Source organism: Alternaria viburni (genome assembly GCF_023758015.1).
Source record: "Alternaria viburni strain BMP 2772 chromosome Unknown scaffold_22, whole genome shotgun sequence".
Taxonomy (NCBI): Eukaryota; Fungi; Ascomycota; class Dothideomycetes; order Pleosporales; family Pleosporaceae; genus Alternaria; species Alternaria viburni.
This window is the reverse complement of record NW_026055791.1, coordinates 580,597-608,233: the sequence shown is the minus strand read 5'-3', so window position 1 is coordinate 608,233 and position 27,637 is coordinate 580,597. Positions and strand designations below refer to the sequence as shown.

At 54.5% G+C, this 27,637-nt stretch overlaps 14 protein-coding genes across 14 annotated transcripts; 9 read left to right on the top strand and 5 right to left on the bottom strand.

The window, feature by feature from the left end:
* Positions 1-246: 246 nt before the first annotated feature.
* Positions 247-1,755, top strand: J4E79_008996 (uncharacterized protein; the record flags this gene model as incomplete). The annotated part of the gene is made up of 1 exon (XM_049357848.1): positions 247-1,755. One exon carries the CDS (start codon positions 247-249, stop codon positions 1,753-1,755), a length of 1,509 nt encoding a protein of 502 aa, XP_049207887.1.
* A 451-nt stretch (positions 1,756-2,206) lies between these two features.
* Positions 2,207-4,051, bottom strand: J4E79_008995 (uncharacterized protein; the record flags this gene model as incomplete). The annotated part of the gene is made up of 3 exons (XM_049357847.1): positions 2,207-2,524; positions 2,621-3,629; positions 3,846-4,051. The coding sequence occupies 3 exons, from the start codon at positions 4,049-4,051 to the stop codon at positions 2,207-2,209; spliced, it is 1,533 nt and encodes a 510-aa protein (XP_049207886.1).
* Positions 4,052-4,628: 577 nt separating this feature from the next.
* J4E79_008994 (uncharacterized protein) lies at positions 4,629-5,191 on the top strand (the record flags this gene model as incomplete). Its single annotated transcript, XM_049357846.1, has 2 exons — positions 4,629-4,700; positions 4,760-5,191. 2 exons carry the CDS (start codon positions 4,629-4,631, stop codon positions 5,189-5,191), a joined length of 504 nt encoding a protein of 167 aa, XP_049207885.1.
* A 229-nt stretch (positions 5,192-5,420) lies between these two features.
* J4E79_008993 (uncharacterized protein) lies at positions 5,421-5,744 on the bottom strand (the record flags this gene model as incomplete). The annotated part of the gene is made up of 1 exon (XM_049357845.1): positions 5,421-5,744. One exon carries the CDS (start codon positions 5,742-5,744, stop codon positions 5,421-5,423), a length of 324 nt encoding a protein of 107 aa, XP_049207884.1.
* A 783-nt stretch (positions 5,745-6,527) lies between these two features.
* On the top strand, positions 6,528-7,955 carry J4E79_008992 (uncharacterized protein; the record flags this gene model as incomplete). The annotated part of the gene is made up of 2 exons (XM_049357844.1): positions 6,528-7,024; positions 7,154-7,955. The coding sequence occupies 2 exons, from the start codon at positions 6,528-6,530 to the stop codon at positions 7,953-7,955; spliced, it is 1,299 nt and encodes a 432-aa protein (XP_049207883.1).
* Positions 7,956-8,991: 1,036 nt separating this feature from the next.
* On the bottom strand, positions 8,992-11,926 carry J4E79_008991 (uncharacterized protein; the record flags this gene model as incomplete). The annotated part of the gene is made up of 4 exons (XM_049357843.1): positions 8,992-10,020; positions 10,071-10,901; positions 10,953-11,650; positions 11,701-11,926. The coding sequence occupies 4 exons, from the start codon at positions 11,924-11,926 to the stop codon at positions 8,992-8,994; spliced, it is 2,784 nt and encodes a 927-aa protein (XP_049207882.1).
* Positions 11,927-13,080: 1,154 nt separating this feature from the next.
* On the top strand, positions 13,081-14,559 carry J4E79_008990 (uncharacterized protein; the record flags this gene model as incomplete). Its single annotated transcript, XM_049357842.1, has 2 exons — positions 13,081-13,574; positions 13,635-14,559. 2 exons carry the CDS (start codon positions 13,081-13,083, stop codon positions 14,557-14,559), a joined length of 1,419 nt encoding a protein of 472 aa, XP_049207881.1.
* Positions 14,560-15,216: 657 nt separating this feature from the next.
* Positions 15,217-16,643, top strand: J4E79_008989 (uncharacterized protein; the record flags this gene model as incomplete). Its single annotated transcript, XM_049357841.1, has 2 exons — positions 15,217-16,434; positions 16,488-16,643. The coding sequence occupies 2 exons, from the start codon at positions 15,217-15,219 to the stop codon at positions 16,641-16,643; spliced, it is 1,374 nt and encodes a 457-aa protein (XP_049207880.1).
* Positions 16,644-17,281: 638 nt separating this feature from the next.
* J4E79_008988 (uncharacterized protein) lies at positions 17,282-18,160 on the top strand (the record flags this gene model as incomplete). Its single annotated transcript, XM_049357840.1, has 2 exons — positions 17,282-17,615; positions 17,727-18,160. The coding sequence occupies 2 exons, from the start codon at positions 17,282-17,284 to the stop codon at positions 18,158-18,160; spliced, it is 768 nt and encodes a 255-aa protein (XP_049207879.1).
* A 182-nt stretch (positions 18,161-18,342) lies between these two features.
* Positions 18,343-19,150, bottom strand: J4E79_008987 (uncharacterized protein; the record flags this gene model as incomplete). Its single annotated transcript, XM_049357839.1, has 3 exons — positions 18,343-18,635; positions 18,730-18,869; positions 19,002-19,150. 3 exons carry the CDS (start codon positions 19,148-19,150, stop codon positions 18,343-18,345), a joined length of 582 nt encoding a protein of 193 aa, XP_049207878.1.
* A 331-nt stretch (positions 19,151-19,481) lies between these two features.
* Positions 19,482-20,556, top strand: J4E79_008986 (uncharacterized protein; the record flags this gene model as incomplete). The annotated part of the gene is given in 2 exon segments (XM_049357838.1): positions 19,482-20,526; positions 20,540-20,556. 2 exon segments carry the CDS (start codon positions 19,482-19,484, stop codon positions 20,554-20,556), a joined length of 1,062 nt encoding a protein of 353 aa, XP_049207877.1.
* A 541-nt stretch (positions 20,557-21,097) lies between these two features.
* Positions 21,098-21,458, bottom strand: J4E79_008985 (uncharacterized protein; the record flags this gene model as incomplete). The annotated part of the gene is made up of 2 exons (XM_049357837.1): positions 21,098-21,120; positions 21,143-21,458. 2 exons carry the CDS (start codon positions 21,456-21,458, stop codon positions 21,098-21,100), a joined length of 339 nt encoding a protein of 112 aa, XP_049207876.1.
* Positions 21,459-23,259: 1,801 nt separating this feature from the next.
* J4E79_008984 (uncharacterized protein) lies at positions 23,260-24,271 on the top strand (the record flags this gene model as incomplete). The annotated part of the gene is made up of 3 exons (XM_049357836.1): positions 23,260-23,473; positions 23,525-24,037; positions 24,096-24,271. The coding sequence occupies 3 exons, from the start codon at positions 23,260-23,262 to the stop codon at positions 24,269-24,271; spliced, it is 903 nt and encodes a 300-aa protein (XP_049207875.1).
* A 1,990-nt stretch (positions 24,272-26,261) lies between these two features.
* J4E79_008983 (uncharacterized protein) lies at positions 26,262-27,496 on the top strand (the record flags this gene model as incomplete). Its single annotated transcript, XM_049357835.1, has 2 exons — positions 26,262-26,647; positions 26,707-27,496. 2 exons carry the CDS (start codon positions 26,262-26,264, stop codon positions 27,494-27,496), a joined length of 1,176 nt encoding a protein of 391 aa, XP_049207874.1.
* Positions 27,497-27,637: the final 141 nt, after the last annotated feature.

Sequence of the window (27,637 nt, the reverse complement as noted above, 5' to 3'; positions counted from 1 at the left end):
CCGAGGTAACCTACAGATTGAGATCCACACCTGTGACGAATGATCGAATACGCCCTTCAGGAATACCTGACTCACTTCTTTGGATGCGGCTTTGGTAGGCTTTGTTGCTGATGAGTCACGCGCCCGCCAAATGCACATCTTCATCACGACAACAACCTTCCACACATCCCATCATTTGTTTTACCAAGACATGAGTAGAGAATACTTGATACCTCTCGTTGACAGATTTTCTTGTTAATCTCCATCATGCCTACTCCGATCACCCTAGCAAGCACGCAGCTTCAATCCCGCCTCTTTCGCCTACCTAGGGAACTTCGAGATCTCATCTACTACCATTACCTATACAACGAAGCAGGCCTTACCTACAATTTCTACACGAACAAACTACATGTCAATCTGTCGCTAATGTACACATGCCGTGCGGCCGCGCTCGAGCTTCGAGGCCTTGCTCTGCGGCTTAACAAGGTCGTGTTCTGCACAACCTATCCGAATGCTACGCGAGCAACTTCGGGCATATTTCACAAGGCCTTCGACAAATTACACGTCCTTAAATTCGATCTACTCAACCTCCAAGCTCCACATCTAATGACTGAAGCAATCAAAAAAGAGGTATCCCTCAAGTATCCACAGTTCTCACCGGTCCTAGCGACACTAGGAACAGGTTACTGCCGGAGCACCTTGGGAGAGCCAGCCTCGACATTCCGCGACTTTGTTCATTTCACTTTGAACCTCTTGTATGACCGCAAATACAATCCTACACTGGGCGGCAAACGTTCGGAACGCCGACGCCGAAGTCTCCGAAAAATAAACCCAGAGCCCTGGTCAACGCCCAACGAAGGCAGACTCCCACGTGGTCAAGAGGGAGAGTTCGGCTATTCCACCCGGTGCTACAGGCGCGACCTTGCAGTTACGCTCGACCGCGAACTCCAGCAACTAGCTGACGTAACAGTGACTCCTGATCGCGTTGAGCGTGTGAAGTACTGCTTGTCCGCAGCAGCATGCGCAATACGTTTCCTGAGGTCCCTCCGTGCCGAAACGCGCGAACACGTGCGAAATGTTGAGCTCATCGAGAACCGAGAGTCTATCGCATTCCCAGAATGCCACGGCAGGGGTTTTATACCGTTCTGCCGTGAGCAACCAAAGTTGCGCGTTCATAGGCGTGTCAGTCTCTGGAGAAACGTGTTCCCCGTAACCACTGGATTAAGTTACAGCATAGGCGGGCAACGCTTGAAAGACGATCGGCTTGTCTCCAGCTACGTCTCAAGCGCGGTCGCGAAGTGGATGGCAGAAGCGTCTGCATTACCCTCCCTAGGTATGCCCGAGGGCTCTTTCAAGCTAACCCTCGAATGCGACTCCGCGCCCGAAGAGACGACAGAGGTCTTCAACGTCGTACAGCGCGATGCCGCCTGGCAAACTGCCCTGGACCTGAGTTACGCACGGCATCTCCTACCACAGCCCGATTGGCGCATTCGCAGACTCCGCAGCGCATACCTATATGAGGCCTTCCCCAAGCTGCTAGAGCAAGTCACCAATGGCGACCACCCTTTTATACATTGCGATTTCCACCCAGGCACAGTGTGCGATCCGGAGGACATAATACGCGAGCGGAGGGGCGACTCATCGCAACAATGGCATCAAGCCTGGTTCAATTATACGCCTGGAGAGTTCCAAACACCCGCCAACATGCCGCCGTGGCACAAACTACGCGCTGGCTATATAGTTTGGGATGTTTATGGAGGAGCGCGATATCACTGATTAAGGCTGCGAACGCAATCTAGCATGCGATCATTCAGTATAGTTTACACTGTGATCATTACTTCGGACTTGAGTTTGGGCATTGCATACTGCAACTAGGTCCACTGTTTTTGTTTCGACGAGAATAGCGCATCAAAGACATCCCAGGTAGAATATAACACAATTACAGAATAATTGATAGAGAGGCTGAACTCCCTCCTCACCACCCCTCGATCCCCGCTACCATATCGCTATCTCCTCCTCCGCCCCCCTCCACAGCTTCGGCCCCTAAACGCCCGCGTCACCCCTACTCCCAATACTCAGCCACGTCAACCTAGAAAAGGCCCGAACAGGCCTGCAGCCTACATCAACATAAATGTCTACACGATAGGTGACATAGCGCGGATGTAAGGTCTAGATCTATTCAGTTTTCTTCTTCTATAAGGTGCAGCCAACCATCCCCTTCCCCCGCCTACTTCCTCCTCCCATGTTTCGCAATCAAACTCCTGCTCTCCCCACACAGCCAGATATGCGGCCCAGCCTCCCCATCCTCCAGCCCATGCTCATTGATGATATGCTCAATCTGTTTTGCGCGCCCGCGGTTCGCGCTCAGGGTGGTGAGGCACGCGGCCCAGCCGTAGAGGAAGATGGATTTATTGAGGTGGCCGAGTTCGGCGGCGACGGCGGTCGCGGCGCGGGGGAGGTTGGAGGTAATGGTGGAGACGTTGGGGGATTTGACGGTTATGGGGAGGGTGAAGGAGGGGGGTGGGGGGTAGTCGGAGAGAGAGGCCTGGTGGGGGTGTTAGCTGGGGTTGTGTGGGGTGATGATTGCTTCATGTTGAATGCGCTTGTCAAGAGCTTCATGTGACCATGAGCATGTACGTACCCATTCTTCAACGAGCTGTTGTTGTGACCATGACGCGCAGTCTCCTTGTCGGAGTAGCAGGTCCGCTCTTGTCTTCTCCGTGTCAGTTGCCAGAGTCTGCACTATCAGATTCATCTGCTCGGCTGCTTCGCGCGTGCACACCATCGGATGCGCGCCGATGGCAGGGTATAGATGTGTCGGTAGCAGATGCTCTTGAGCTTCTTCCTCGATCTGGGCGCGTACCTCCCCTGGATACCAGTCCAGTATCGGGCATGGTTTGTGGGAGATATCAGATATGAGGGCTAGTAGAATAGTGCAGTCGATGTTTAGAGTATCGCTCAAAGCCCGGGATCGATCGATGAGTAGGCGGGGTAGAACAGCTTCTATGGAGAGCGCGGGTGGAATGTCATCTCCACATTGTACTATCGCACCCGTAGCGCGTATTTTATTGATGATCATATCGATGGCTGGTGTTTTCCCAGCAGAGATTCGCGTCAAGACGAAGCGCACCTTGGGCGGCCGACCGCGAATAGGATTCGCACGCGCAGCTCTCGCAAGACCTCGCGCGTTGCGCACCACGTCGATTTGGTCTTCATCGTCATCGTCGTCCTCTGGCGGAGGCGGCATATCGTCATCATCTTCAGAGTCCGAGTCGTTTACCCAACCCAACTTCGCGAGATCGAAGAGAATACGCTTTTCTGAGACGGTTGATACCCGTATCCACTCCGCACCCTCTTCTGCAACGATATCAACGAGGGCAGAAGTTTTGTTCTTTGCTTGGCTTCCCTTCGCCAGGCTGACTCCTTTTGTTGTACTCTTTCCTGCTGGTGCTTTATGCCGGTCCCAGAAGAAGTATTTGCGGAAGCTTTGGATTCCCATTGAGCGCTTTGCTGCGCCCCATAGTGCTTCGTAGTAGAGGAGGTTTGACGATACAATGTAGTGCCGGGCTTTTTCCTCATCCATGGAGCATCCTGCGATCTTATGTAGGAAGGCTAGCTCGTTGCGCATGTCATTGCGAAGATTTCGGTATCTAGTACAGTTAGCTGTGGTCTGAGGCTGCCGGTCTAATCACGAAGCAGCTCACCCCTTCTCAGACGGACCCCCCCTGGAGGTAGACGCTATGTTGTGTACTGTCAATGTGAGAGCAAACCCACCGCGAACACCTCCAGGGTCATATGAGGTTCAATCTGGGAGGGCGGGGAGCCTTCGTGTAGATTACTATATCATTGTGATGGTATAGACGTACTCAACTGGATTGTAAACCTTCCCAACTTTTTGCTTCTCGAGAACCGCGGCAATATACGTCTCTACCTCGTCGTTGAGATGGTTGCCACGCGCTACTAGCTCCTGGATAGTAGCTTCGAGCTCAGCTTTTGGGGTTGGCATCTTGCCGTCGGCCGGCTCTTCCCCAAGATCGATCTGGCTGAAGTTTTGGGTGATGGCTTCTGCCATGATCACTTCGGACCGGGAAAACCCTGGATAGGCCTGCAGACTACACTATAATGAGGACAAGCGAATCGGAAGATTGGGCGGTAACGTAGGCTCCAGGGTCCGGTATGTTTGATAGCGCACGCTGGCTAGTTGGAGTATGGCGTGAAGAATGGGAAGACTCTCTGATTTCACTGCGCTGGTTTGGAATCCAGCGGATACGTCCTCGTGCTATCCAACACCCGGCGTCCTGAGATTGTTCTTGGTGAGTAGTAGTCTGGGTGGTGGGGAGTTGATAAAATAGATTTCGATTGCTGAAGATGAAGTACGGGAGCCCTGACTCAAGCACTAGTCAAACCGTGGAAGGTTCTCGGGTAGTGGCGCAAGCATCAAAGTGCTATTGCCTGATAGGTCGGTTCTGGTGTCAGCCCTTTTCTGCATCCCGGGTTCCTGTCGCGTGGTACCTGGGTAGGGTCGCGATTCTAGTCTGGCCCGACGATTCCCCGGCCGACCCCGCCAAAAGTTGCCCGCATACCGAACCCACGCACCGACCACCATCCTCATCTCTCTCTCCCTCTCCCCCAGACACCACCAACCCACCATGCCGTACTTCGCAACGAGCCAGGAGTGGTACGAGCAGTCGTCGCTCCTGCTCAAAGCGCGACCGACATCCGTATGCCAAGCTCCACTCCACACGCACGCACGCGACCCGCCTTCTAATCGAGCTACTAGACACGCATCACGTCCAAATACTCTGTCCTCAAGCCCACGGCCTCCAAGATAAAGAAGCGCCAAAAGTACGAGGAGAAGCGAGCTTCGAAGCCCACAGAAACAGCGCGCGCATCATCACCGCCGCCGCAATCGCAGAATCCCGAAGAAGTCACCGTGTTCTTCACGCTGAAGACGTACGACCCCGAGTCAGGGACATGCCTACAATATGAGACCAACAAGGGCGCCGAAGTCGGAAGATTGATTGGAAACCTGGGCAGGCTGGGAAGACACATGGCAGCGCTGCCGGAGACAACGGACGATCTGAGCATGCCGGCTGGCGGTGAGGCCACATCCACACCACAGGTCGATGAAGGCGGAGATGTGAAGATGGGCGGCGTCCCAGCGGCTGGCGCGGGAACTGGAGGCAAGAAGAAAAAGAAGGGCAAGAAATGAGTAGGATTACATCACAACCATACAATAATGCACGCGCCGGGCAGAGCGCCCAAGGCAAACGAAGACATCGCGACGCACGTACACGATACCACGAGGCTCAGGGATATCGATTGCGGTTCAATGATTGATGAAGGACCAAGGCATATATGGCGCACAGCCTGCGAAATGAAGATACCCAATTCCACTCCAAGCCTGCCCGTCCGTGAACTTCTCGCACCCGCCGTCCATACTAAAACTTCCTAACAGCCTTACCAGCAGCCTCAGCGTACGAGACACCCTTCATGCGCTCCCTAAGCTTCACCTTACGCTTCTCAGCTTTGCGCTCTTCTTTCTGCTTCTCCATCCGCTCCTTGCGCTCCGCCTCCTGCTTTTGCTTCTCAGCTGCTGTCTTGCCGACGATTTCCCACTCGGCCTTGTCCTGCTCGTGCAGCGCTTCGTCCTTGTCTACGACGTCCCAGTTGTCCTCGCTGTTGGCGCTTGACTCGGGTGGGTGTAGACCAGCGTTGTTGGTTTGGTTGAGGAAGTCCTTGAGGTCTGACGGCGGGTTTTGCATCGTGGTGGTGGGGATGCTGGAGGACATCGTGGTGAGTTGATGACTAGTCTGCTTGCCGAGGATATTATGGTTTGAGTAAGTGAGCGAAGGGTTGAGGGAAAGTGTAAGATCTGAATGTGGTGAGCGTTCGATGATAGTGGTTTACTTTGTTCGTGGGAATGGTTATTGTCCTACACTGACAGACTACAGAAAGTATATGTACCGGCCCGGCCGGTGGTAGTGCCTTTAATTCGCGACTCTCATTCACAGCTGAGTTGCTGCAGTGAATGTCGAATCATCACCGCGCAGCCATGCGTGCGTCACATTCCGCCGTTGGCAGGCGGCCAAATATATTCTCTCGACTAAACCATGGTTCTCGCACCCGGGATCTTGACTACAGGAAGGATGGAGCTTCCTGAAGTTGGCCTAATCCCAGGTTTCATGGATCCGATACGTTATGTTGAATCTGGCTGCGAGACTGCAGGGTGAGCGCATCCATACTGCCAGGTTAATGTTGCTTATGTTGATGGTGGTGTTGTACGCCACGATCACCCAAGGGCGCAGCTCATGAAAGCGCACCCGAGAGTGAGTGGCCGATCAAGCAATACCGCAACACTGGATGGCTGTTATTTATTGCTGTCAAGAATCGCACGTCTTGGCTGAAGTTGTCTGTTTGGCCGGTACATGGGCTGTTCCTTCCGCTTTAGGTTAAGTCCGTGCTGCGGCGCAGCATCAACATTAATTAACAAGGGGCAGTCGCGATCACTCAACCTCCGCGTCAATTCCACTGACAGTTCCCAGACCATGAAATTCATTCAATTTTCGCGTTTTCCACGTCTTTACCAGCTCCTCTGCCCAGAGCTCAACCAACGCCAACCGCTCACCCAATACCAGTGCAAACTTCAAGAATTATTCGAACCGAAGGACGAGACCTGGTTTTACAATACCTTCGCAAAAACCCGATCAGGTGCGGACCGGATTCAGAACTACCACCCTCCGGCTGGAGACCTCTTCGAACGCCTTCCAAACGAAATCATTGACGAAATATTCGATTATGTGCTGCTTCACAAGGATGACAGCCTCAACCCTGACAAACGCAAGGATGAGGAACTTCACGACAAGGCTGAACATGACGCCCTGGACGATCTAGTTTCCTTGGGCCTTTCCTCCGCACGCCTATGGCCACTGCTCTTGGAGCGCATCCATCGGAACTACCAGACCAACTGGTCAGGCAAGAAGGTTGGCTTCCACGACTACAACCTTGCCTTCACTGCTGAGCAAGGGCATAACTATGGTATCGCGTATGAAGTGATTGGTCAAAGTGGGCGCCCATATCCACGATGGAAGAGTTTGATTACAGGTTGGACATGGGAACACTTCAGCTCCCTGCCAGATATGGCATGGCGTGTTGCTCTCATTCCTTCCTACAGATCTCGATACTCAAACACGAGCGACTTAAAGTCCATGAAGTACGAGATAGAGATTCCACCAGATGATCGGGAGAAGATCGAGCGAGATCTCCGGCGGACGAATCTGCGTTCCACAGAGACAGAGTGGGTACTACGCAACCTAACGACCAGACAATACGTACGTTCGGATCGATTGCAAGAGCCGGCCTCCGCAGAGCCAGAGTGGCCTCCCCTGCCCAAGTCTCAGGAAAAGCTGATGACCAGAATGCGGCGACAGCGCAAGGCCCTGATACAACGAATGAGGAATGAGGCAACGGAAGACTATGTCTCACCTTGGCCCTTTGACCTGGCGAATCTGCCACTTACTCTGGCCAACATCTTTCTGGTTCTGACCTGTGACAGTGCAGAAGTATTACCATCATACATTCCTAAAGATGACCCCGAAAAATATCTGCACTTCCACGATGCCCCCTGGTCGGGTTGCGCATTCGAACTCATTCCGCTGGACGATCACCTTGATGCTCAAGAACAAGGCTTGGACCCAACAGCTCCGACAGATGAGACGTGGATGGATGTCAGTAGAGATGTGGTCGCCGATATGGCGAACTTGCGCTTCTGCATCCAGAAAAACATTGCTATCTCCGAAGAAGAGATCAAAAGGAATCTCAACACTGCAGAGAGACGAGGTGAACAACCAGCATGGCATGCGTTTTGGGTCAACTTCTACGCCAGCATTGGAGAGACAAGAAGGCAGCATCGACAGTGGGTGAAGACGTGTCCGCCTAGGCCTTGGATAGATGAGAGCATGTATGCGGAAACGTAGATAGTCGAAGTGACCGGAACAATCCCACCTTCACTTTCACCTCGCTTCAATACAACACAATAGGAGAGAGATGCTTCTATCCACTCCTATCGTAGTCTGCAAAGCTATTGTACACCTCGATTCTCCCAATCCTATTGTATCTCCCGTCGCTCTCCGAGGTATCAAAACCTCGCCGACTGCTCTACAAAAACTACCCCAGACACCTACAACACCTTCCACCCCCTCATATCTTCCACCCCAAAAGTCTTAACATACTCCTCGCACCCCCCAAACCCACCTCTCCACCACCCAAAAGTAGCTGGACTACTTCCGCGCCTCGCTCACTCCCCCACAATGAGCCCCCACTCCCGCCTCTGTCGCCGCCTAACCTGGCACCTCTGCCGCGCGCGCCGCCAGCTCGAGCGCCGCACAAACGGCCCACCAGCCATGCGAACGCGAAGCCGCCTTGCCGCCAAACCAGCACCCGCACAAGTCACACCCGCAACACCACTTACCCTCGGCGGTGAAACCGGCACCCTCACCAAAAAACCCCCCACCAAGAAACAACTCCTCGCGAGCTCAAAGCGGCTTGGGCGGAAAAGACTAGCGCTAAAGCGGGTTTTGGAGAAGAAGAAGAAAGACATGGATGAGAAGGGGAAGAGGACGTTTGGGATGGGGCAGCGGATCAGGCTGTTAAGTCAGCTTGGTCCGGCTGGGGAGTTGGAAGAAGGAGGGAGGAGGTTGGTGCCGGCGCAGCGGAGGATTGCGACTGTGGAGGAGATGAGGGTGAAGAGGGAGGGGAAGAGGGTGGGGAAAAGTCCGTTGAGGAGGACGTTGTGAGAGGGGGTGGGTGGAGGGGAGGATGTTGGGGGGATGTCGACTTCAGGGGATGGTTTAGGGGGAGGGTTGGAGCGCTGGGCGCTTGATGTATTCCTCAAACGTATATTTGGTTCGACGGTTAGAGCGCTGGGCGCGAAGTGTATTCCTCAAACGTACATATACCCCGCCGATCGAAACGCTGGTCACTTCACGTCGTCTCCCGGCGTCATCCTCCTATCTACAAGTTCAACAACACACTCGCCAACCCCATTCCAACACCCCACGCCGCACCAACACCCAGACCCCGCTTCTGCGCCTTACCCTGATACTCCGGCATACCCGCCCCAGCACCAAAGTCATACTCGAAGCTTCCATTGAGCGCCACAGGGCCCTGAACACTTCTTCCAGTACCAAGAATAGTAATATTCTTAACAACACACTCCGTCGCGTATCCAAAGTCACCGTCCATGCTGAACTTGCCGTTGTCGTAGGAGAACGTGATCATGGACGTGGACGGCTGCTCGATGCTATCGCCGTCGTCGAGGTACAAAGAACCGCTAGCCTGGTTCGTAGCGTTCGGCGCGATCCACAAGACAAAGTCCTGCTTCCGCAGCTCGGTGGTGGTGTTTGCGGATTCAGCGCGCAGAGGGATGATGGAGCCGCCGCGGACGTGGAGGGGGATGGAGTCGAAACCGATATCGGTCAGGTCGATCATGCTTCCGTTTCCTTGGATGCGCTCGCCGGTCCAGTAGTCGTAGAAGACTTCGTTGGGGAGGTAGATGGATACACTGGTTGAATTTTCTTCCAGCACGGGTGACACGAGGATAGCGTCGCCGTAGAAGAATTGGTATTCGAGGGCGAAGGTGTTGGGGTCGGTGGGGTAGTGGAACCACAGCGGGTTCAAGCTGGGTTCTCCGGTGGTGGTCTGGCGGTGGAAGGCTGTGTAGAAGTAGTCGAGTAGACGGTAGCGGACGGCGATGGCGTTCTTGGCTGCGGCGGTGGTCAAGGGCCAGCGGTAGTACTCTTGGTCGATTGATGTGTCGCCAGCGTGGTTCCTCATGAAGGGGTAGAAGGCGCCGAGAGTTGCCCAGCGTGCGCACAGTGTCTCGGTCGTGTTGCCGGCGAAACCGCAGATGTCGGGTCCGACCATGGGGATCTGGAAGATGGAGTTGAAGTTCAGGATGCCGGCGATGGAGAAGCGGTATTGTGTCCATTCGGAGACGTTGTCGCCGAGCCACTTTCCGAGGTAGGTACCAAGACCGACGAACTAGTCATTTCGTTAGCTGCGGTGTGATATGATGACGTGTGAAGACTTACAGTAGAGCGGGTGATGATCAAAGGACGACGTTCAGGACGGCGCGCAAGCATGCTCTTGTGCGAAGCAATCGACATCATCGAGCCCCAGAAGTTGTGGGTATCATAGTGGTATGTGCCGTCGTAGTTCTGGATGTCGGTGTCGAGGGTCTTGTTGCTGATGGAGCCAGCAGCGTTGGCAATCTGGTACTCCGGGTTGATCAGGTCGCGGCCGGGAAGACCGGGGTGCGCGGCAAGGTCTTCGGTGTTGTTGGAGGCTTGACGCTTAGAGTTGGAGCGCTTGCTGAGGGGAGAGCTTGAGCGAGTCTTCAGCGTGGAGTTGGACTGAGGCTGGAATCCTGCTGGGAAGCCAGGGATCTGGCGGCCATCGGCGGAGGTGCGGACTGGCGGTGGCTCAGGTGGGTTCTTGGACTCCACTGAGTAGGCTACAGGGTCCTCGCAAGGGTACGGGCAGAAGTTGGCAGGCTCGTTCATGTCGTTCCATAGACCATCAATGTCAACACCGGTCGCAGGGTCGAAGAACTCGGCAAACTTCTGGTCCCAGTACTGCTGGGTGTTGGGGTGGAACCAGTCGGGGAAGACAGTTGGGCCGGGCCAGACCGCGCCTTCGAAGAAAGAGCCGTTCTCGCGCTTCTGGAAAACATCGAGCTCGGCACCGTCGTTGTAGCCATCGTAGTCGCCACTCCAGACGGCGGAGTTGACCATCATGATGTAGTGCTGCTGGTGAGCATGGAGGTAGTCAACCACCTCGCGGACGAGTTCAAGAGGGTAACGCTCTGGATCCAAAGTGAACAGGCGACGGAGCTCCATGTAGTCGATGTCGGTCCACATGGTCTGGGTATGTTAGCAAGATTGTTGGATACTTCGTAGAATGGCAAAACTCACCTCAAGAGGAATGTCGGCAGCGGAGTAGTTGGCAACTACCTCAGCAACTTGCCAGACGTCACGGTAACCGTACTTGCATTGGTGAGAGCCGAAACCCCAGTACGGCATCATAGCGGGAAGACCAGAGAGAGCGGAATACTGGACAGCAACTTCCTTCGGTCCAGGACCGGCGAGGAAGTAAAAGTCAAGAACACCACCCAGAGTATTGTACTCAAGGAACTGGCCCTCGGAGTCGTCGATCTTGATGTCCATACCCTGAGAGCTGGCCAAGAAGACACCGTGAGTGCCGTTCTCGCCGCGGTGATCAAAGTAGATGGGGTGAGCTCCGTAGAGGTTGGAACCCTCTGGGGTACCGTAGGCATCACGGTTCCAGAGAGTGCGGGTGTAGTTGGTGGTGTTCAAATGGAAATGGTCAGTCGATTCACCAAGACCGTATAGGTTGGGCGAAGGAGGCAGAGCAGTCCTCAGACGAAGGTACTGCGACTCAAAGACGAGCGATGCAGCGGAGGTGTCGAAGAGTGTCTCATTGGTCTCCTTGCGCTTGATGGCGAAGGAGAACGGGCTGTCGGTCCATGTGAATGACAGGGCAGAGTCCTCGGGGCTGACACCCTCGTCATCGGAAGGACGAGGCCAGACAGATTCTTGGATCTGGAAGACTTGCTCTTCAGCATCGAAGATCTTGACGTGGAGGCGTTCGGCTGTAAGATTGGTTAGCACCAGGAATGATTGTAATGGTTGAAGAACGCACCAGTCTGGTACTCGACTTCAAGCTTGAGGTCAGTCAAATCGTCGCCGTAGACATTGCAAGCGGTGCCCGCAAGCGTAAGGTCCGCGGTAACCTTGGAGCCAGAATCCTGAAGGTTGCTGGCCGTGTATCCAGGGCAAGCTTCAAGTGATGAGCTTTGGCGTTGAACCAGCGAACTTGCAAACGCAGGTACCGCCACCCCAAGAGCGAAAAGGCGTTTGGTGATCATGGTGCCTGAAGGTATTGAGAAAGCCAGGACCGTGTTGGATGCTGATCGTCCGAGGGAACCTTCGCCTTCTTATACTCGAGCGCGTGCAGCCGTGTGTACTAGTCTGATGCACTACAACAACAAAGCATGCATCGTGATCTCGGTTCAGACTTACCGTTTGCATGGCTAGGATAGGCGGATATGCACCCAAGGCGCGCTCCCCCGCAGTACCGTCATCATGGAGGTCGGACTTGCATGGCTTGGCAACGATGCGAGGGCCAGAGAGGCAACATAGCGGGGTCATTGGTTCCGCAGATTCACGCTGTGGAGAGCTTGTTTACCCGGAGAGAATCCCGTTTGGGGTTCGGCTGGCATGGAGGACATACGAGGCGCAAAAGTATGGGGTAAACGATTAGTTGTGTTTACGCGGGTGCGAGGCGCGACGCACGGCGGTTACTCTGATTCGATGGAAGTCGGGAGTGCGAGATGCCGGTCCGAGTTCTCGTGCCGGCGTGCCTTTGCGCTTCCATCGCCAAGCAGACGGCTGGAGAAAGCCAAGACAATGCTAAACTTGGTGACATGTCGTGAGTATTGAGTCCAGACGTCGAGGTCCATGAGGACTTCTGCATGTATTTCCCGACTTCGAGCAGCGCGATACCGAACTTACTGGCTAGCGGACGAACTTGTACGAGGTGAGCATGTCGGACCGGACGTGTGGTCTCTGCTACTGCATGATAAGTTTAATCGGGAAGAACCACACGAGCAGATGTAGTTGTAGCACATCCCGTTGAAGATACCTGAAATGCTTCATTGCGGGTACGTAGATGGTGGGAGTGGCAGGCCGCATTTCTCGAGCCATACGTCTGATCCGTCCTGTAAGAGCAACTCGTTCTAGGCACAAGGCGGCAACACGGAGCACGCGAACCTCTTGTACGGGAGATCAGCTTCAAAGGACTATATCACAAACCATACTTGAAGATGTAGACACCACTGTAGATTATCACCTACACACACAAAAGCATGGCCATGTAGACTTCCAACAAGTGTTTGGGGTGGATGTTCCTGAGATATCTGGACCATCTACGCGCACGGACGGAGACTAGCGCGCCTCTGGCCCAAGACCGAAAAGTTCACGAGCGCGACAGCAACAACCTCCAACACCACTCCACGTCACCATGCTTTGCGCAATCTCTGGCGAAGCTCCCCGCGAACCCGTTGCCTCGCGTAAATCGGGCAACGTCTTCGAAAAGCGCCTGATCGAGGCGCACATCTCGGAACACCACACCGACCCCGTTACTGGCGAAGACCTCGCGACCGAGGACCTCATCGAGCTCAAGTCGCCCAATGCCGTTACCCCACGCGCCCCCAGCTTCACCTCGATACCCGCCATGCTCAGCGCCTTCCAGAATGAGTGGGATGCCCTGGTACTAGAGACACACACGCTCAAGCAGCACTTGGCGCAAACGAGGCAGGAGCTGAGTACGGCGCTCTACCAGAACGACGCTGCGACACGGGTCATTGCGCGCATATCAAAAGAGCGAGACGAGGCGCGCGAAGCTCTGTCCAACGTCACCGTCAGTGGAGGCGGCGGCCAGGGCGATGCGATGCAGGTGGACGGCCAGGGCCTGCCTGAGGAGCTTGCCGCCCTCGTTGACGAAACACAGAAAGAGTGAGTCTTATCCCCCCGAGATTACATACCATGTGAGAGCCCCGTACTAACGCACTACAGGCTGTTTGGCTCGCGACGAAAGAGACCCGTACCCGCGGGCTGGGCCTCTGGAGACGCCATCTCGAACTACGACATTGCCAAGACGACCGACTCGCTATTCCCAGGCAGCAGCTGCATCGCTGTCAACGAGGCCGAGCTGGTCCTATTCGGTGGAGCTGATGGTACCGCGGGTGTCTACTCGCTGGCCCAAGGCAAGGTTCTGGAGACATTCAACGCTGGCAGCGCCGTCACTTCGACAGCATGGTGGGGAGAGCGCGCTCTTATCGGCACTTCGACAGGCACAGTCAAGGTCTTTTCCAACGGCGATGAGGTTGCCCAGATCGGATCACACGCTGGCGCCGTCACATCCATGTCGCTACACCCCAGCGGCAAGATGCTCGCTACCGCCGGCGCCGACAAGCGCTACGCAATCCACGAACTCACCACCTTCAAGACCGTTTCGCAAGTCTACGTCGAAGCGGAAATCACCTGCGTCTCCTTCCACGTCGACGGCATGCTGTTCTTCCTCGGAAGCTCCGACGGCAACATTCGGATATACGACATCAAGACTGGTGCCAAGATGGCTGAACTCGAGACTGGCGCGCCCGTTGCGGATCTGAAGTTCTCCGAGAACGGAACGTGGTTCGCCGTCGTACAGCAGAACTCCTCCAGCGTTGCGATTTGGGATATCCGGAAGCAGGCAGCCATTCACACATTAGAATCTGGCAGCCCAGTCACCAGCTGCAGCTGGGACTACACCGGCACGTTCCTCGCGATTGCCGGCACTGGCAGCGTTTCTGTACAACAATACACCAAGGCATCGAAGAGCTGGGCTGAGTTGGTGAGGAAGGCAGCTCCAGCGAAGGACGTTGCCTGGGGAGGCAAGGCCGAGAATGTAGTGGCCCTGAACCCAGAGGGTGGCTTGGTTGTATTGGCAGCAGTTTGAAGTGTTTTGGGCTTCAGGGGTGACTTTTGATGGCGTAAAGTTTTTGTGACAGGGCAGGCAGATGTGTACATTGGCTGCTATTTCATCAGTGTGTAGAATCAGGAGCTCGCGGATGCATTTAGGCTGGAGGGTTTTACGACCAAAATTTGAATAGGATACTACCACATGCTGTAAAACACTACGTCACGATCCATCTCGCACATGCAAGAGCAAAACAATGCGCTTTGGTGAAGGGGCTGGGTCGCAGAAGACGATAGAAACGGACAGAATAGCGGTCTATAGTCATTGTTCGATTCTAATCGACGGTGAAGGGTGATAGGTGATTTTGGGTTTGACGTTCTGGCGTTTGTCATACTGCCCAGATGGATGTTGGAGCGCCACCACAGTTTCGCCGAACTCAGCACCCCCAACGGCACGAGACGGGTCCAACCTTTCCCCCTTCGACACTCGCCGGTGCTACTCTCGCCCGCCGCCAACCTCACCACGCACCCCGCAACCATCATCAGCCTGACATCCGGCATGGAAGGCGAAGGACGACCGAGTGGGTTCACGCACAGACAGCAGAAGGTGAGTGCCGTCGGCGGTAGTACCGCCAACATAAACAACAACAGGGTGAAGAGGCGCTGACCACGGCTGCTGCAGCGCTCACATGCACAAATGGACGGCGAGCAAGCGTCTGCCTCGCCTGCCTGGAGACATGGCTCCTTCCCCGACAACCGCGAAGCTCCCCCAACCTACCACGGCCTTCCCTTCGGATACGATTACGACGATAGGCAGAGCCCTGCTAACGACATCTACGACCCACCCGCCCGCTATCATTTCGACCGCCCGCCCACCCCGAGCTTCGAGTCTGCATTGCGATCGCACGCCCGCCCGCCCATAGAACGCGCCTCCTCAAGCGCCCAGCACTCGCATACCGCCGGGTTACACCTGCCAAGGTTGGGCAACATGGCGTCTTCGGCATCCAGACGGTTCGCGGGCGATGGCTTCGACTACAGGCGGCCGGCTGGCTCGGCAAGTCAACACACAACAGCGTCTGTCGACCTGACGGGGGACGACGAGGACGACGTGGCTATCGACCTGAGCCAGGACGACGACATCATTGACTTGACAGCCGATGATTCGGGCGACGGGGCGAGTCCCAATGGCAACAATGCACGCGAGCAACAACAACAACAGGACAGAGGACAGCAAGAGTCGCATCGCGGTGGCCGTCACCCACGTCGTTTGCCAAGGGGCTTTGACATCATCATCGACCTCGACAATGGCGAGGAGGAGTGGCACCCCGACCCACCAGCGCCGCAACCAAGCTCGCCCGAGATCGAGTTCATTTCGTCGCGCACCATACCCGGTCAGCGCCACCTTCAACCAGTCGACGAGAACGAATCCGATGGCGAGGATGTGCGGTTCATACGGGCGAACGCGTTACCAGAGGCAGAGGTACGGAGACGGCAGAGGAACGAACAATTGGATAACGTCATGGATCTCTTTGGAACATTGAACGGACGTTTCACGCACCTGCGAGCTCAGGTCGATCGATTCCACGAACAGGTCAACCGCACCGCAAACCGCTTCCACGAACCCGTCGCCCCTTCGCGCAGTGCCTCTCGGGGTCGTGCGCCGCACATCCGAGTAGGCGCATTTCAAGCGCCCAATCTGGATTTCGACATCATAGGCTTCGACATTGGCCCACGGGTACGCGAAGCACCGCCTCCTCCAGCTACCTATGACGCGCCACCACCAGCCCCGGAGGGCTTCACGAGGAGTCCAGAAGAAGAAGGAGAGGCGCTTATATGTCCCAATTGCGAAGAACAGCTGTGTGTCGGCAGCGACGAGATCAAGAGGCAGGTGTGGATTGTCAAGGGATGCGGTCATGTAAGTCTTAGCTTGTGACGGACGGCACGACGACAAAACTAACAATGTGCTAGGTATACTGCGGCGAATGCACAGCCAATCGATCGGCGAAGCGCAGTGCCAAAGGCAAGGAGACGCGCGCAAACACGAACCCTTTCAAGGTCTGCGTGGTCGAGGACTGCGATAAGAACGTGTCCCATAAGAAGAGCATGATTCAGGTGTTCTTGTGATCACGCAAGTTCAAGAGATGGATAACTTCAATGGACCTCTTCTGTCTTTTTTCCCCAAGGACATATATCTCGGCTACAGTCATGGTTGGGTGGTTTGACGATACCCTTGCTTGCATCTCTCTCTCTTATCATATCTATTCGCATTTTGTTTGCATTTGCATAGCATGGCGTTTTTTGCACGGATGTTTGGTTTGAGTTTATATATGGTACTAGCTAGTACCTACGAGCGGTCGATTCTCTGAGCGTGCCCTATTGCCCCCGGTGAAATATAAAAAGAGCGAGATGAGGGATGACCGGTGTAATTAGTATGCGAGGATTTAGATGAATCTGCGACATGGATGATTCTGACTCGAGTGCTTGTGAATATTGATGTGCTACGTGTCCCGAATATCTTGTTCATTGCGATGATGAAGGTCATGGGCGCTCATGTCGAAATAACGTATGATGATCTCATCCCACGTGGATGGACCTCGGGAATCCGGCGCCAAGAACAAGGGTCCTCAGGTACGCGAGACCGAGCTGCATGCGCAGAAAAGGGCAGCTTGCTACATACTTCCCTTGAGCCTCAGGCACACAAACCCCGGCACCTCACTTCTAACTTTGTTTCAAATCAATTGCATCACAATTGACCCACGAACATGTCCACCAAATCCAAAACATCCCAGGCTGCGCGAGCCGCGGCCCCCAACGACCAGCGACCCACCAAACCATCCGGAGGAGCGAAGAATGCCTACCTCATGCTGTACAATGCCGTCTCCGCCGCGCTCTGGGCAGGCGTACTCTTCCAGACTGTCACGATCGGTGCGAATGAGGTGGTGAATGCACAGAAGGCGGGGAAGTTCTTTGGCAAGGGCGATTGGTTCACCGCGGCGAAGAGGGGGTTGGGAAGCGGGAAGGTGTATGGGAATTTGGAGGGGTATACGAGGGGGGTGCAGACGGTTGCGGGGATGGAGGTTCTGCATAGTCTTGTCGGTATGTTCATCTCTTCTCCTTATCCTGTCTTATGCGCTCGAACCTGAATGGGTCTTTGCGCGAGAGAAACCTTGGTTGTTTACATTGAGATCCTTACTAACAACACTTCAGGTCTTGTCCGAGCACCCCTTCTGACCACCCTCATGCAAGTCGCATCCCGCTTCCTCCTCGTCCACCTCATCGCCTCGCCCCCCGCCTTCCCTCTCTCGACCCGCCACTCGCCCGCCTACAGCACCATGCTGCTCGCCTGGAGCGTCACAGAAGTAATCCGCTACTCCTACTTCGTCTTTTCCTTATCTGGTGCCGGTGTTCCGAAGCTCTGGACCTGGTTGCGATACAACACCTTCCTCGTTCTCTACCCTCTTGGTATCTCGAGTGAGTGCTGGTTGGTGTACCAGGCTATCCCTTTGGCTAGTGAGAGGAACGAGTTGTTTGGATACGCGCTTTGGGCTATACTAGCCATCTATGTCCCAGGAAGTTACATTCTGTTCTCGCATATGTTGGCGCAGAGGAGGAAGATTGCTAGGCAGAGTAGGGTAGCTTAATGGGTGATGGGTGACGATAAAGCTCAGGAGAGAGATGTGCAGGCAGTTAGATGGAGAATATACACATGGGATAAGTCAAGCCTGTGCTTGGAATGCAGCAAACATACAATGCTACGTCCGTTTGACAGCCAGAGCTAAGTGACTCACTCGCCAATCACACCGATCCATGGCCTCATACATATTTACTCCTTCCCCCCCTCCTTCGGCCCCGTCTGCGCATTCCTCTCCCCCACATCCAACGCAACCAAAAACCTGCTCACGCAATTATACGCCGCGACCGTCGCTGTGATCTCTACAATCTCCTTCTCGCTGAATCCCACCATTTTCAACTGCTCGAACACGCTGTCTGGCACACGCACGTCTAGTGTCATGGCATCCGTGTATGCCAGTACAGCGCCCAGCTTCTCGCCTAAGTCGGCGAGTGGTTCCCGCGGTTTGGAGTTTAGGACGGCGAGGACTTGGGCTTTTGTGACATCTTATTGGGGAGTGAGTAGGTGTCTGGGAATGGTGGTAGAGGAGAAGAGGAGAAGAAGAGAAATGGGAATAGGGTGATGGGGGAATAGGCATACCTTCAGCTGATTCTAGAATCGGCGAATGAGACTCCCATTCGTACCATGCCTTGTTTAGAACTGCAACGCGGCAAATGGCTGTTTCGCGGATGGATGTGGGTAGACTGGTTTTCGTGCGGATGGAGCCGAGGAATGAGTTCCTGGATTTGCTTGTTAGGTTGGCGGATACTGGGGTGGTTGGAGTGGATATGGCTGTGTTATGCGCCCGTTCATCGTGTGCGGACTGGGACAGCATGACATGGAAGATTTGAGCATGATGCTTTGGAACTTACCACCCGTCCGCGACCGGGGGAGCATGAAGCAATGTCCGGTCTAGAGCTATGAGGCCCTTCTCGCCTCGCCGTTGTCTGACGCGCTGCTCGACGGCTTTGTCTTCTTCGGACGTGAAGTTTGGGGGGTCGGGGACGTAGGGAAGACGCATTGTGAGGTTGGTGAATTGATGAAATGTTCTTGTAATCGTGAACGTCTTCTTGTCGACTTATATAGATAAGGACTCAGTCTGAGTCAAACGCGTCTGCTCCTCTTCGTCGAGATCGAGATGAGTCAAGCTGCGTGCTCGTCATAACATATCCCGAGGTCGGCAATAGAGCTGGAGCCGTCGGAACGCATTCCGAACACTGAGCCGGCGGGGGCGAATCAGACCTCTCTTCGCTTACCACTTATCGATAACGAGACTTTCACCATCCTTTCCCACCTAGTCCGATGACTGTCGCACCCGGCTGTAAACAATAAACCCAACGACAACAGCAACCATGGCGCCCAATTCCAAGCTGAACGCAAAGCGCAAGGCGCAAAGAGAAGGAACGCAACCTGCGAAACCCAAAAAACCGGAAAAGCGTCTGGCGAATGGCGCTAAAGGACCAGGCATTTCTTACATTCCGATTGAACTCCAACAGCTTTTGTTGAACATTTTCCGCAACTCGTTCGCGGAGAGGATGAGCGCGGATATTACGCCGCTGTTACAGGAAGTCAAGGGCCATCTTTACAAGCGCGACTTTGCGACTGCGTTTGGAAAGAAGGAGTATTTGGAGGCGTATGCGGCGAGGTGGAGTCCGAGTCGCGCGTTGGGATATTTGGATCTCATGTGGGAGTTGAGGGACGAGATATGGGTTGATGAGGAAGAGGAGGAAGAGGATCTAGAAGACAAAACCGAGCAAGTCAAGCCGAAGAACAGGAAGATTGTGTGTTTGGGTGGTGGAGCGGGCGCGGAGATTGTGACTTTGGGCGGCTTGCAAAAGCTTATGTCGACCACGTATTCGCAAGACGGGGAAGATGTAGATGGCCCGAGAGGTCATGTGGAGATTACCGCGATCGACATCGCCGACTGGAGTGTGGTCGTGGAGAACCTCGCCAAACAACTCACAGTCCCAGCCGAACTGTCGAAATACGCATCAGCCGCTGCGAGAGCTGCGAACGTTCCACCTCTCAATCCAGAAGACGTCACCGTACGATTCAAGCAGCAAGACGTACTCTCAGCCTCGGCTGAAGAACTTTCCTCACAACTCGCCGACGCAAACCTCGTCACACTCCTCTTCACCCTCAATGAGCTCTACACAGCCTCACTCCCCCTGACCCAAAAGTTTCTTCTCCTCATGACATCTATCCTCCAGCCCGGCGCTCTCCTCCTCGTCGTCGACAGCCCCGGAAGTTACTCATCCGTCACGCTGAACGGCGCCGAGAAGAAGTACCCCATGCAGTGGCTCCTCGACCACACGCTGTTGAAGCAGGCCAGCGGGAATCTGAATGAGCGCGGCAAGGAAGAGATTGTCAGGTGGGAGAAGATTAAAGAGGATGATAGTAGGTGGTATAGGTTGGATGAGAGATTAAGGTATCCGATTGAGCTGGAGAATATGCGTATGCAGGTTCATCTTTATCGGAAGCTATAAGACGTCGCAATACCATCGACAAAGATACAAAACTACCCTTTCAACCCTTTCTCTTCAGTGGCCCTCACCCATTACCTATCCAGCCGCCATCACGAAGCCAACTCATCCATCAAGTCTGACTCCGGTCACCATTGCCACCCGCCTACGCACTGTTCCTGCGACTTGATCGAGGCACTAAATACCATCGAGCCTGGACGGCGTGGTTGTCAAGACGTATTCCACTGTGTCTTCGTAACTGGTCGCCTTATCCGCGATAGTAGCCGAACCTGCCGCACCACTATCGCGGTGGTGTGTGTCGATAAGCGGAGCTTGATAGGTCCGTTCCTTTCGTCGCATGGCATCCACGCATGCGACATGATGACCAGTCATCATGAAAAAGCAAGATCGCAAACCCCCTTCTCCCCCTCACCCACCCCTAACCTCCGTACAACTCCACCCCCTCTCCCTCTCCCTCCCCTGCCCATAAACCTCCTCCGGCCTCCTTACCCCATTTCCCGAATCCACCCTGTCCATCTCCATCCTCATACTGGATCGCGACAACTCCTTCGTCACAAGTATACTCTTCAAACTATGGTTCTCCTGCACACTCCGCAGACTGATATCGCTGCTTCCAGGGCTTCCCGGACTGAGCTTGGGCGTCTCGCGTAACCGCGTCTTTTCGTAGCGGCGGAGGAGAATGGCGATGATGGGGACGAGCAGGAGGAGGCACACGATGGCTATTACGATGCCGATTATCGCGCCGGGACTGAAGCCGTCGCGGCGGGAGCTGCCGTTTGGGATGGGGATTATGGCTGGGGGGGCTTCGGGGGTGAGGGAGTGCGTGGGGAGGGGGTTTGGTGGCATTGTGTGTGTTTGGTTGTTGTTGATGTGATAGGTTGATGGGTTCTTTGAGTAAAGATAATTAGAGATGCAAAAGCGTTGTGTGTGTAAAATAGAAAGCGACGATAAGATGATTGAAGATGTAAAAGCGTTGTTCTCGAAATCGAGTAGAAGAGATGCGAGGAGGGTCCAATTAGAGGCTAATTGTAACGACAGTATTGCAATGAGCGAAAGTCCAGAGTGGGACAGAAGAAAAGCGACAGGAACTACTTTCAATAATGAGAGAAAGGATATGCTGGGCTGTCAATCCCAATAGTAAGAACACGAGGGGTTTTCATGCCACGAATAGCACCCCATTACGCCTTATTGTCACCTTCCAGAACAACCCCAACCCACCCCTACCATGCCTATCCCGACCAAACCGCAGCATTTGCTGGCCACAAAGAGGTGAGGACAGCCTAGCGCACTCCGCGACCCTCGTTGTAGCGATCAGAATTGGCTGCAAGGCAAAGTTAGTGGCGTTTACAGCTGGCCAATCACGTGGCGTTGGCTGCCAAGCGTGAGCCAGAGCCGCACGCCGCCTCGCCTTGGACAGCGTAGAACTGCGCTGAAGGATCAGGGTCTACAGCGAATGGTAGGCGGGAGGGGTAGAGGGGTAGTGATGGCCTTTTGTGAGGCGCATGTGGAAGGACGTGGGGACGCGGTTTCGTTGGACCGGAGGTGCGCGAGGTGAGGCTTGCGCAGGTACGGGTTTGGGGGGAATGGGGATGGTATCTGGTGAGGGGTTGACCGCTTCTTCGCTATTTGAAGTGAGTCTGCCGTGTGTTTGGGTGTTGTGGGCAGACCTTGAAGATGTTACGGTGTCGTTGTGGGTTGTTGGTGCCAGGTGCCAGCCGTGCCTGCCCCTTGTCGTAGACGACGCGACAGGCTACCCCTCATTCGCACCCGTCGTCGCGCACTGCCCTCGCTCTACCAAGCATCCATCACGATAAACATTGCGCGATTTCCCTTCAACATACATCGGATGTGTTCCGGATGAAAACCCATACTGTGGTGGCGGTAACTTCCTGACTTGTCTCTACGTTTGTGCCTAGCGACGCGAAACCCGCTGCCGCAACGGGGCCCCGAGCCAACGGCGATGTTGTGCTAGCGATCAGTCGACACCTTAATGGAGACATAGATGAGGGTCATGTCATTTTCAGCATTCTTTGAAGGCTGCGATACGTACCCGTCGTCTTGTTTTCGAAGCCGACTTATTCGGCATTGCGGAAGAGACTCGTCCCGGTGGCTTCCCAGGCAGCAGCTTGTCGCGAGAGGAATTCGGAGGGAGCAATCTCTAGAGTTGACGGATTTACCAGTACACTCCGAAGATCAAAGTATGACGACGACTTCTGATGGGAGAAGTAGTCTACGCGATCCAGGAGTGCGAGTGCGAGACCGACAGCGAAGCTCAATACGCGTATGCACGGTCTCCTGACCCGTATCCTTTCCGATACGCGACTTGTGCCCCCAACCTGACGTTGCCGTGCGCTGTGCTATTCAATCGGCGAAAACATTACTGGCCAGATATCTCGTTGAAACAAAGGATCTGGGGCTTTTAGATCTCGCGCTTCCGCGGATCGACACCGGAAGCATGGCTGTGCGCCCTTCCCGGCGTGCATCACCTAGGATGCTGGCACTATGTTGCTATCTATCTGGTCTTGGATGCGAAGCTGGTACCACAAACTAGCGATAGCTATTACGCGTATACCATACGGACGAAGGTGTTTACTAACGTTCCTTTTAGAGCTATCAATCCTGGGGTCTGCAAAGAGACATATAAGACATGGCTCCATTCTTGTCAGTGTTGCAACAACAGCCTACACAGCAACTCAATTCGCTCTGTGACTACCACACGTTCATCACCGCTATCTTCCATTCCGTCATGAAGTTTACCACCGTCTTTGTTGCTTCCACCGCAACACTCGCCTCGGCGAAACTTCAGTACGATGCCGCACCCTCGGATCCTCATGCTTGGATGGCGGCGTCGCCAAATGACTGTATGTATACAAGCTATAATGTGGAACAAGATCTAATGCCGATATTTGCAGTCCGCGGCCCATGCCCGATGCTTAACACCCTCGCGAATCACGGCTTTCTTCCCCGCGATGGCCGCAACTTCACCCAAGAGAACGTAGTCAAGGGTCTGAAAGATGGTCTGAACTTCAACGCGTCTCTCGGCGCTCTCATGTGGCAGCAAGCAATCATTGCCAATCCCGAACCAAACGCGACTTTCTTCACGCTCGAACAGCTCAACGTCCACAATGTCCTCGAGCACGACGCCAGCCTGACGCGTACCGATGCGGCATTTGGAAACAACCACGTCTTCAACGAGACGGTATACAATGTATCGAAGCAGTGGTGGACGGAAGAGGTGGTAACAGCTAAGATGCTGGCCAACTCCAAGATCTTCCGTCAGTTGGAGAGCCGAGCAACGAACCCAAACTACACCTTCACCGCTTCTACCGAAGAGTTCAGTCTGGGTGAAGTCGCAGCGCCTATCATCGCTTTTGGTTCTCTTGAGGAGGGTACTGTCAACCGCACGTTGATGCAGTACTTCTTTGGTGAGTGCACACAAATTCTTCGAGCGCAATGTTAGACTGGAAGCTAACGTCAGAGCAGAAAATGAACGTCTGCCTAACGATTTGGGCTGGACAAAGAAGTCGGACGAGATCACTCTCATGAACATTCTAGCTACGACTAGTATTGTCCGCAACGCGACGAGTCTGCTCACCGGCGGCATCACGGCCGAAGACTCACCGCACGGCAAGCGCGATATCCATGGTGGAATGTTCTAGGATGGCGGTCTTTACAAAGGCTCAGACCCGACACCACTTGTCTGGATGTGTTAGCCTTCGAACACGGCGCGTAAGCGGTCTGTTCTCTTGCTGATAGCAGTTAGATAGGTACTGAGTATACTTTAAATCTTTCCGATGTGCTCTCCCTTCGCTCGTGGCGCGTGATGTCCGTCATGATTTCATGAAGTCGGATTCGCAGCGGCTCGACGGTGACAAGCCAAACAAGACATGCTCGCAGCAAGGCCACCGACTTTGTCGCGCGTAATAAGTGATCTTATATGTCCACTTTTCTTTGCGGAGCTTTCCCGAAGCGCGCTTGAAGTGGAGCTGGGGTACACACTTAACTAAGCCTTTAGGTGACGACCGCGTCTACGGCACTTCTCACCAGGTTCGTGACTATGAGGCAGCCTCTTGATATTTCGAATTCATACACCTCGTTCCCACCGCTACGCATAGCTGAGAACCAGGTGCAAGAAGCGCCTGCCAGCGATCAGAGGAATGTAGCGCGGGTCGTGTCGAGCGCTTGCGACAAAGGACTGTCGCCGAGAGCGAGCTCAGTGGACCCGTCGACACCAGAGTACAGTCCGGATGAGGACATGTATCTCATTACCACAGCGCAAGTCCCATGGCGTGTGACCTCTCCTACCTCATTCTACCGCGACGTACCAGGATCGCTCGAAGGCTGGCCGAGCGGGACGAACGTATGGCCAGCTCGTGGCTCTTCACTTGCGAAACTGCCTGTGACAACGCCTTCTACGGTGTTGCACCGCCGCTCTCCAACGATCGCGGCCGGTGACCCGGACGAGATTGACCACGTACTTACACCACTCAAGACACGCGCAAAGCGGGATGAACGATCGCCAGTCGACGATTCACAAGAATGGGACCCTCGGAACCCTTATACGTGGCCGATTGTCCATCTACCATTTCACCTAAAGCCCAACGCAAGCGTACCGTCGCACATCGATGAAATGCTTGTTCACGTACACTTCAAGGGCTTCGGGGCTAAATTGCTCCACGACCTGTTGTACAAAGCGAAGGAAGAGATGGAGACGGAAGAGGAGAAGACAAACATCGGACGTATGGCGTTTGACTTGTGGCCTTTCAACTTTACCCAAGATGGATGGTGGAAGGGTGTTAGTGGGATATCTCCGGAAGATGTCGATGCATGGAAGGTGACGCGACAACGAGATCAAGATTGTGGGCTTGGAAGCGTGGAATACGACGGTGAATGAGCGTTATCCCCTACCAGCACAAGGTACATGAGGCCGTCCTTTGTCAACATCGAGTTGTTCAACAAGCATTAAGACTGGCGTTGGGGGCAGCACAAGATCTGGACTAGCTTGGCGCATTCGGCGGCCGCCATTGCCGCTGGTCGGCCATCTCAGATTACTGAACACTATCCTTCAACACCACTTCACCACCACACCATCACCTGCGCACGACTCGCAACAGTGCGTATGGAGATCCATGAATCGGATGTATAGTCCCTCGGTCAAAGTTCTCCCGGTGCTACCTAGTCGCAATAAAGGTCGTCTGCACCAATGTCTGCATAGCGCAAAACCTCCTCTCACTTGGCGATGTTTGAAACTCCGTCTGTGCGATCCATCAATCACATACCCACTCGCATGCGCCACCACGTGCGACATGAATAATTACCGCAAGCGAGTGTGGGGTACAGCAGAGCTTGCTCATTCGGGCGCCTGTGTCACCGCGTCGAGGGTTGCACGAAGCGAAGAGTCGGAAATTTAAGGCATTGGTGGAGCTTCGACGACGGCGCATGCTCATCTATTACATCTTGGCGACTGACACGAGAGGTACAGAGGTACGGACTCATGACATGCGACGAAATCTTGGGTTCGCGAGATGCCACGGAGATTGAGCTGGGAGTATATAGAGTCCATAGGCTGTTCGTTGTAGGATTACAGAATCACCTTGGCCTACCAGAACATCTCAATACTCACCTTGTATTATCATACCACTTTTCAACATGCGTTCGCTTAGTTTCGCGGCTGCTATCGCCGCGCTATCTGCTTCTGCAAATGCCAAAGACATCTATGTTTCGCCAACAGGTCAAGGAACGGGCACCTCTGCCGCACCCTTTGGCTCAATCCAATCAGCCGTCAACGCTGCTGCGCCTGGCGATGTAATCCTTCTCCGCGCTGGTACATACAAGCCCACGACAAACATCCAAATCACCAAGAGCGGCACCAGAATCCAGCCCATCACTCTCCGTTCCTTCGAGAAGGAGAAGGTCATCATCGACGGTGAAGGCATGCCTGGCACCCCGTATGGCTTAGACGAGTCTCTACCGAACAAGGAGCGCGGTGCTCTCCACATCGAGAAAGCAAACTACTGGAAGTTCTACAACTTGGAGTAAATACATCCATCTACCTCCGCACCCCGACCGTTTAGCATACTAACACAACGCCCAGGATTATCAACGGCCCATACGGCGTATACGCCCGCGACGCATCGCACAACCACTACGAACTTCTCACCACGCACGACAACTACGAAACCGGTTTCCAACTCCAGGGCGCCTCCTCCAACAACACCGTCGTATACCTCGACTCGTACCGCAACCGCGACCCGCGCAAGAACGGCGAATCCGCCGACGGCTTCGCGTGCAAAGAAGGATCGGGCGAGGGCAACGTCCTGCGCAACGCGCGCTTATGGGAGAACGTCGATGACGGCCTTGACCTATTCATGTTCGGCTCGTCCGTCACGCTGGAAGAGGTGTATGCGTGGGGCAACGGCTTCAACCGCTGGGACTTCAGCTCTTTCGAGGGAGACGGCAACGGCTTCAAGCTCGGTATCACGGATAACCCGCCTGCCAACCACATCGTGCGCAACTGCATGGCCTTTTCCAACGCGAAGAAGGGGTTTATTGATAACGGGAACCCTGGTAGCTTGACGGTCGAGCGCAACACCGCGTGGAAGAATGGCGACGTCGGTTTCAATTTCCGCAGCTCGAGTTCGACCATGAAGAACAATGTTGCTGTTTCGAATGTGGGTAGCTCGCAGGTCAGCCTCACGGCGTCGGGTATCAAGGCTACGGGCAACTCGTGGCAGTCGGGCAGCTGGTCGGATGCTAGCTTCGTGAGCGTCGATCCTGCGACGTTGAAGAAGGCAAGAGGTGCTGATGGAAGGGTTCCGAAGAGCGACTTCCTGGTGCCGAAGAGCGGTGCTGCTATTGGTGCGACCACACAGTCTGATGTTTGATCTTTCGTTTGCGCACTAGATGTCGTGCTCGTCGCGATGTTTTCCCTTCTTGTTCATAGTTATTGCCGTGTGCTTGTACATATGTTCCTTGCTTTATTGGATCCACTACCTTAAACGCCCCCTTTGACGTAGATTGTGTCC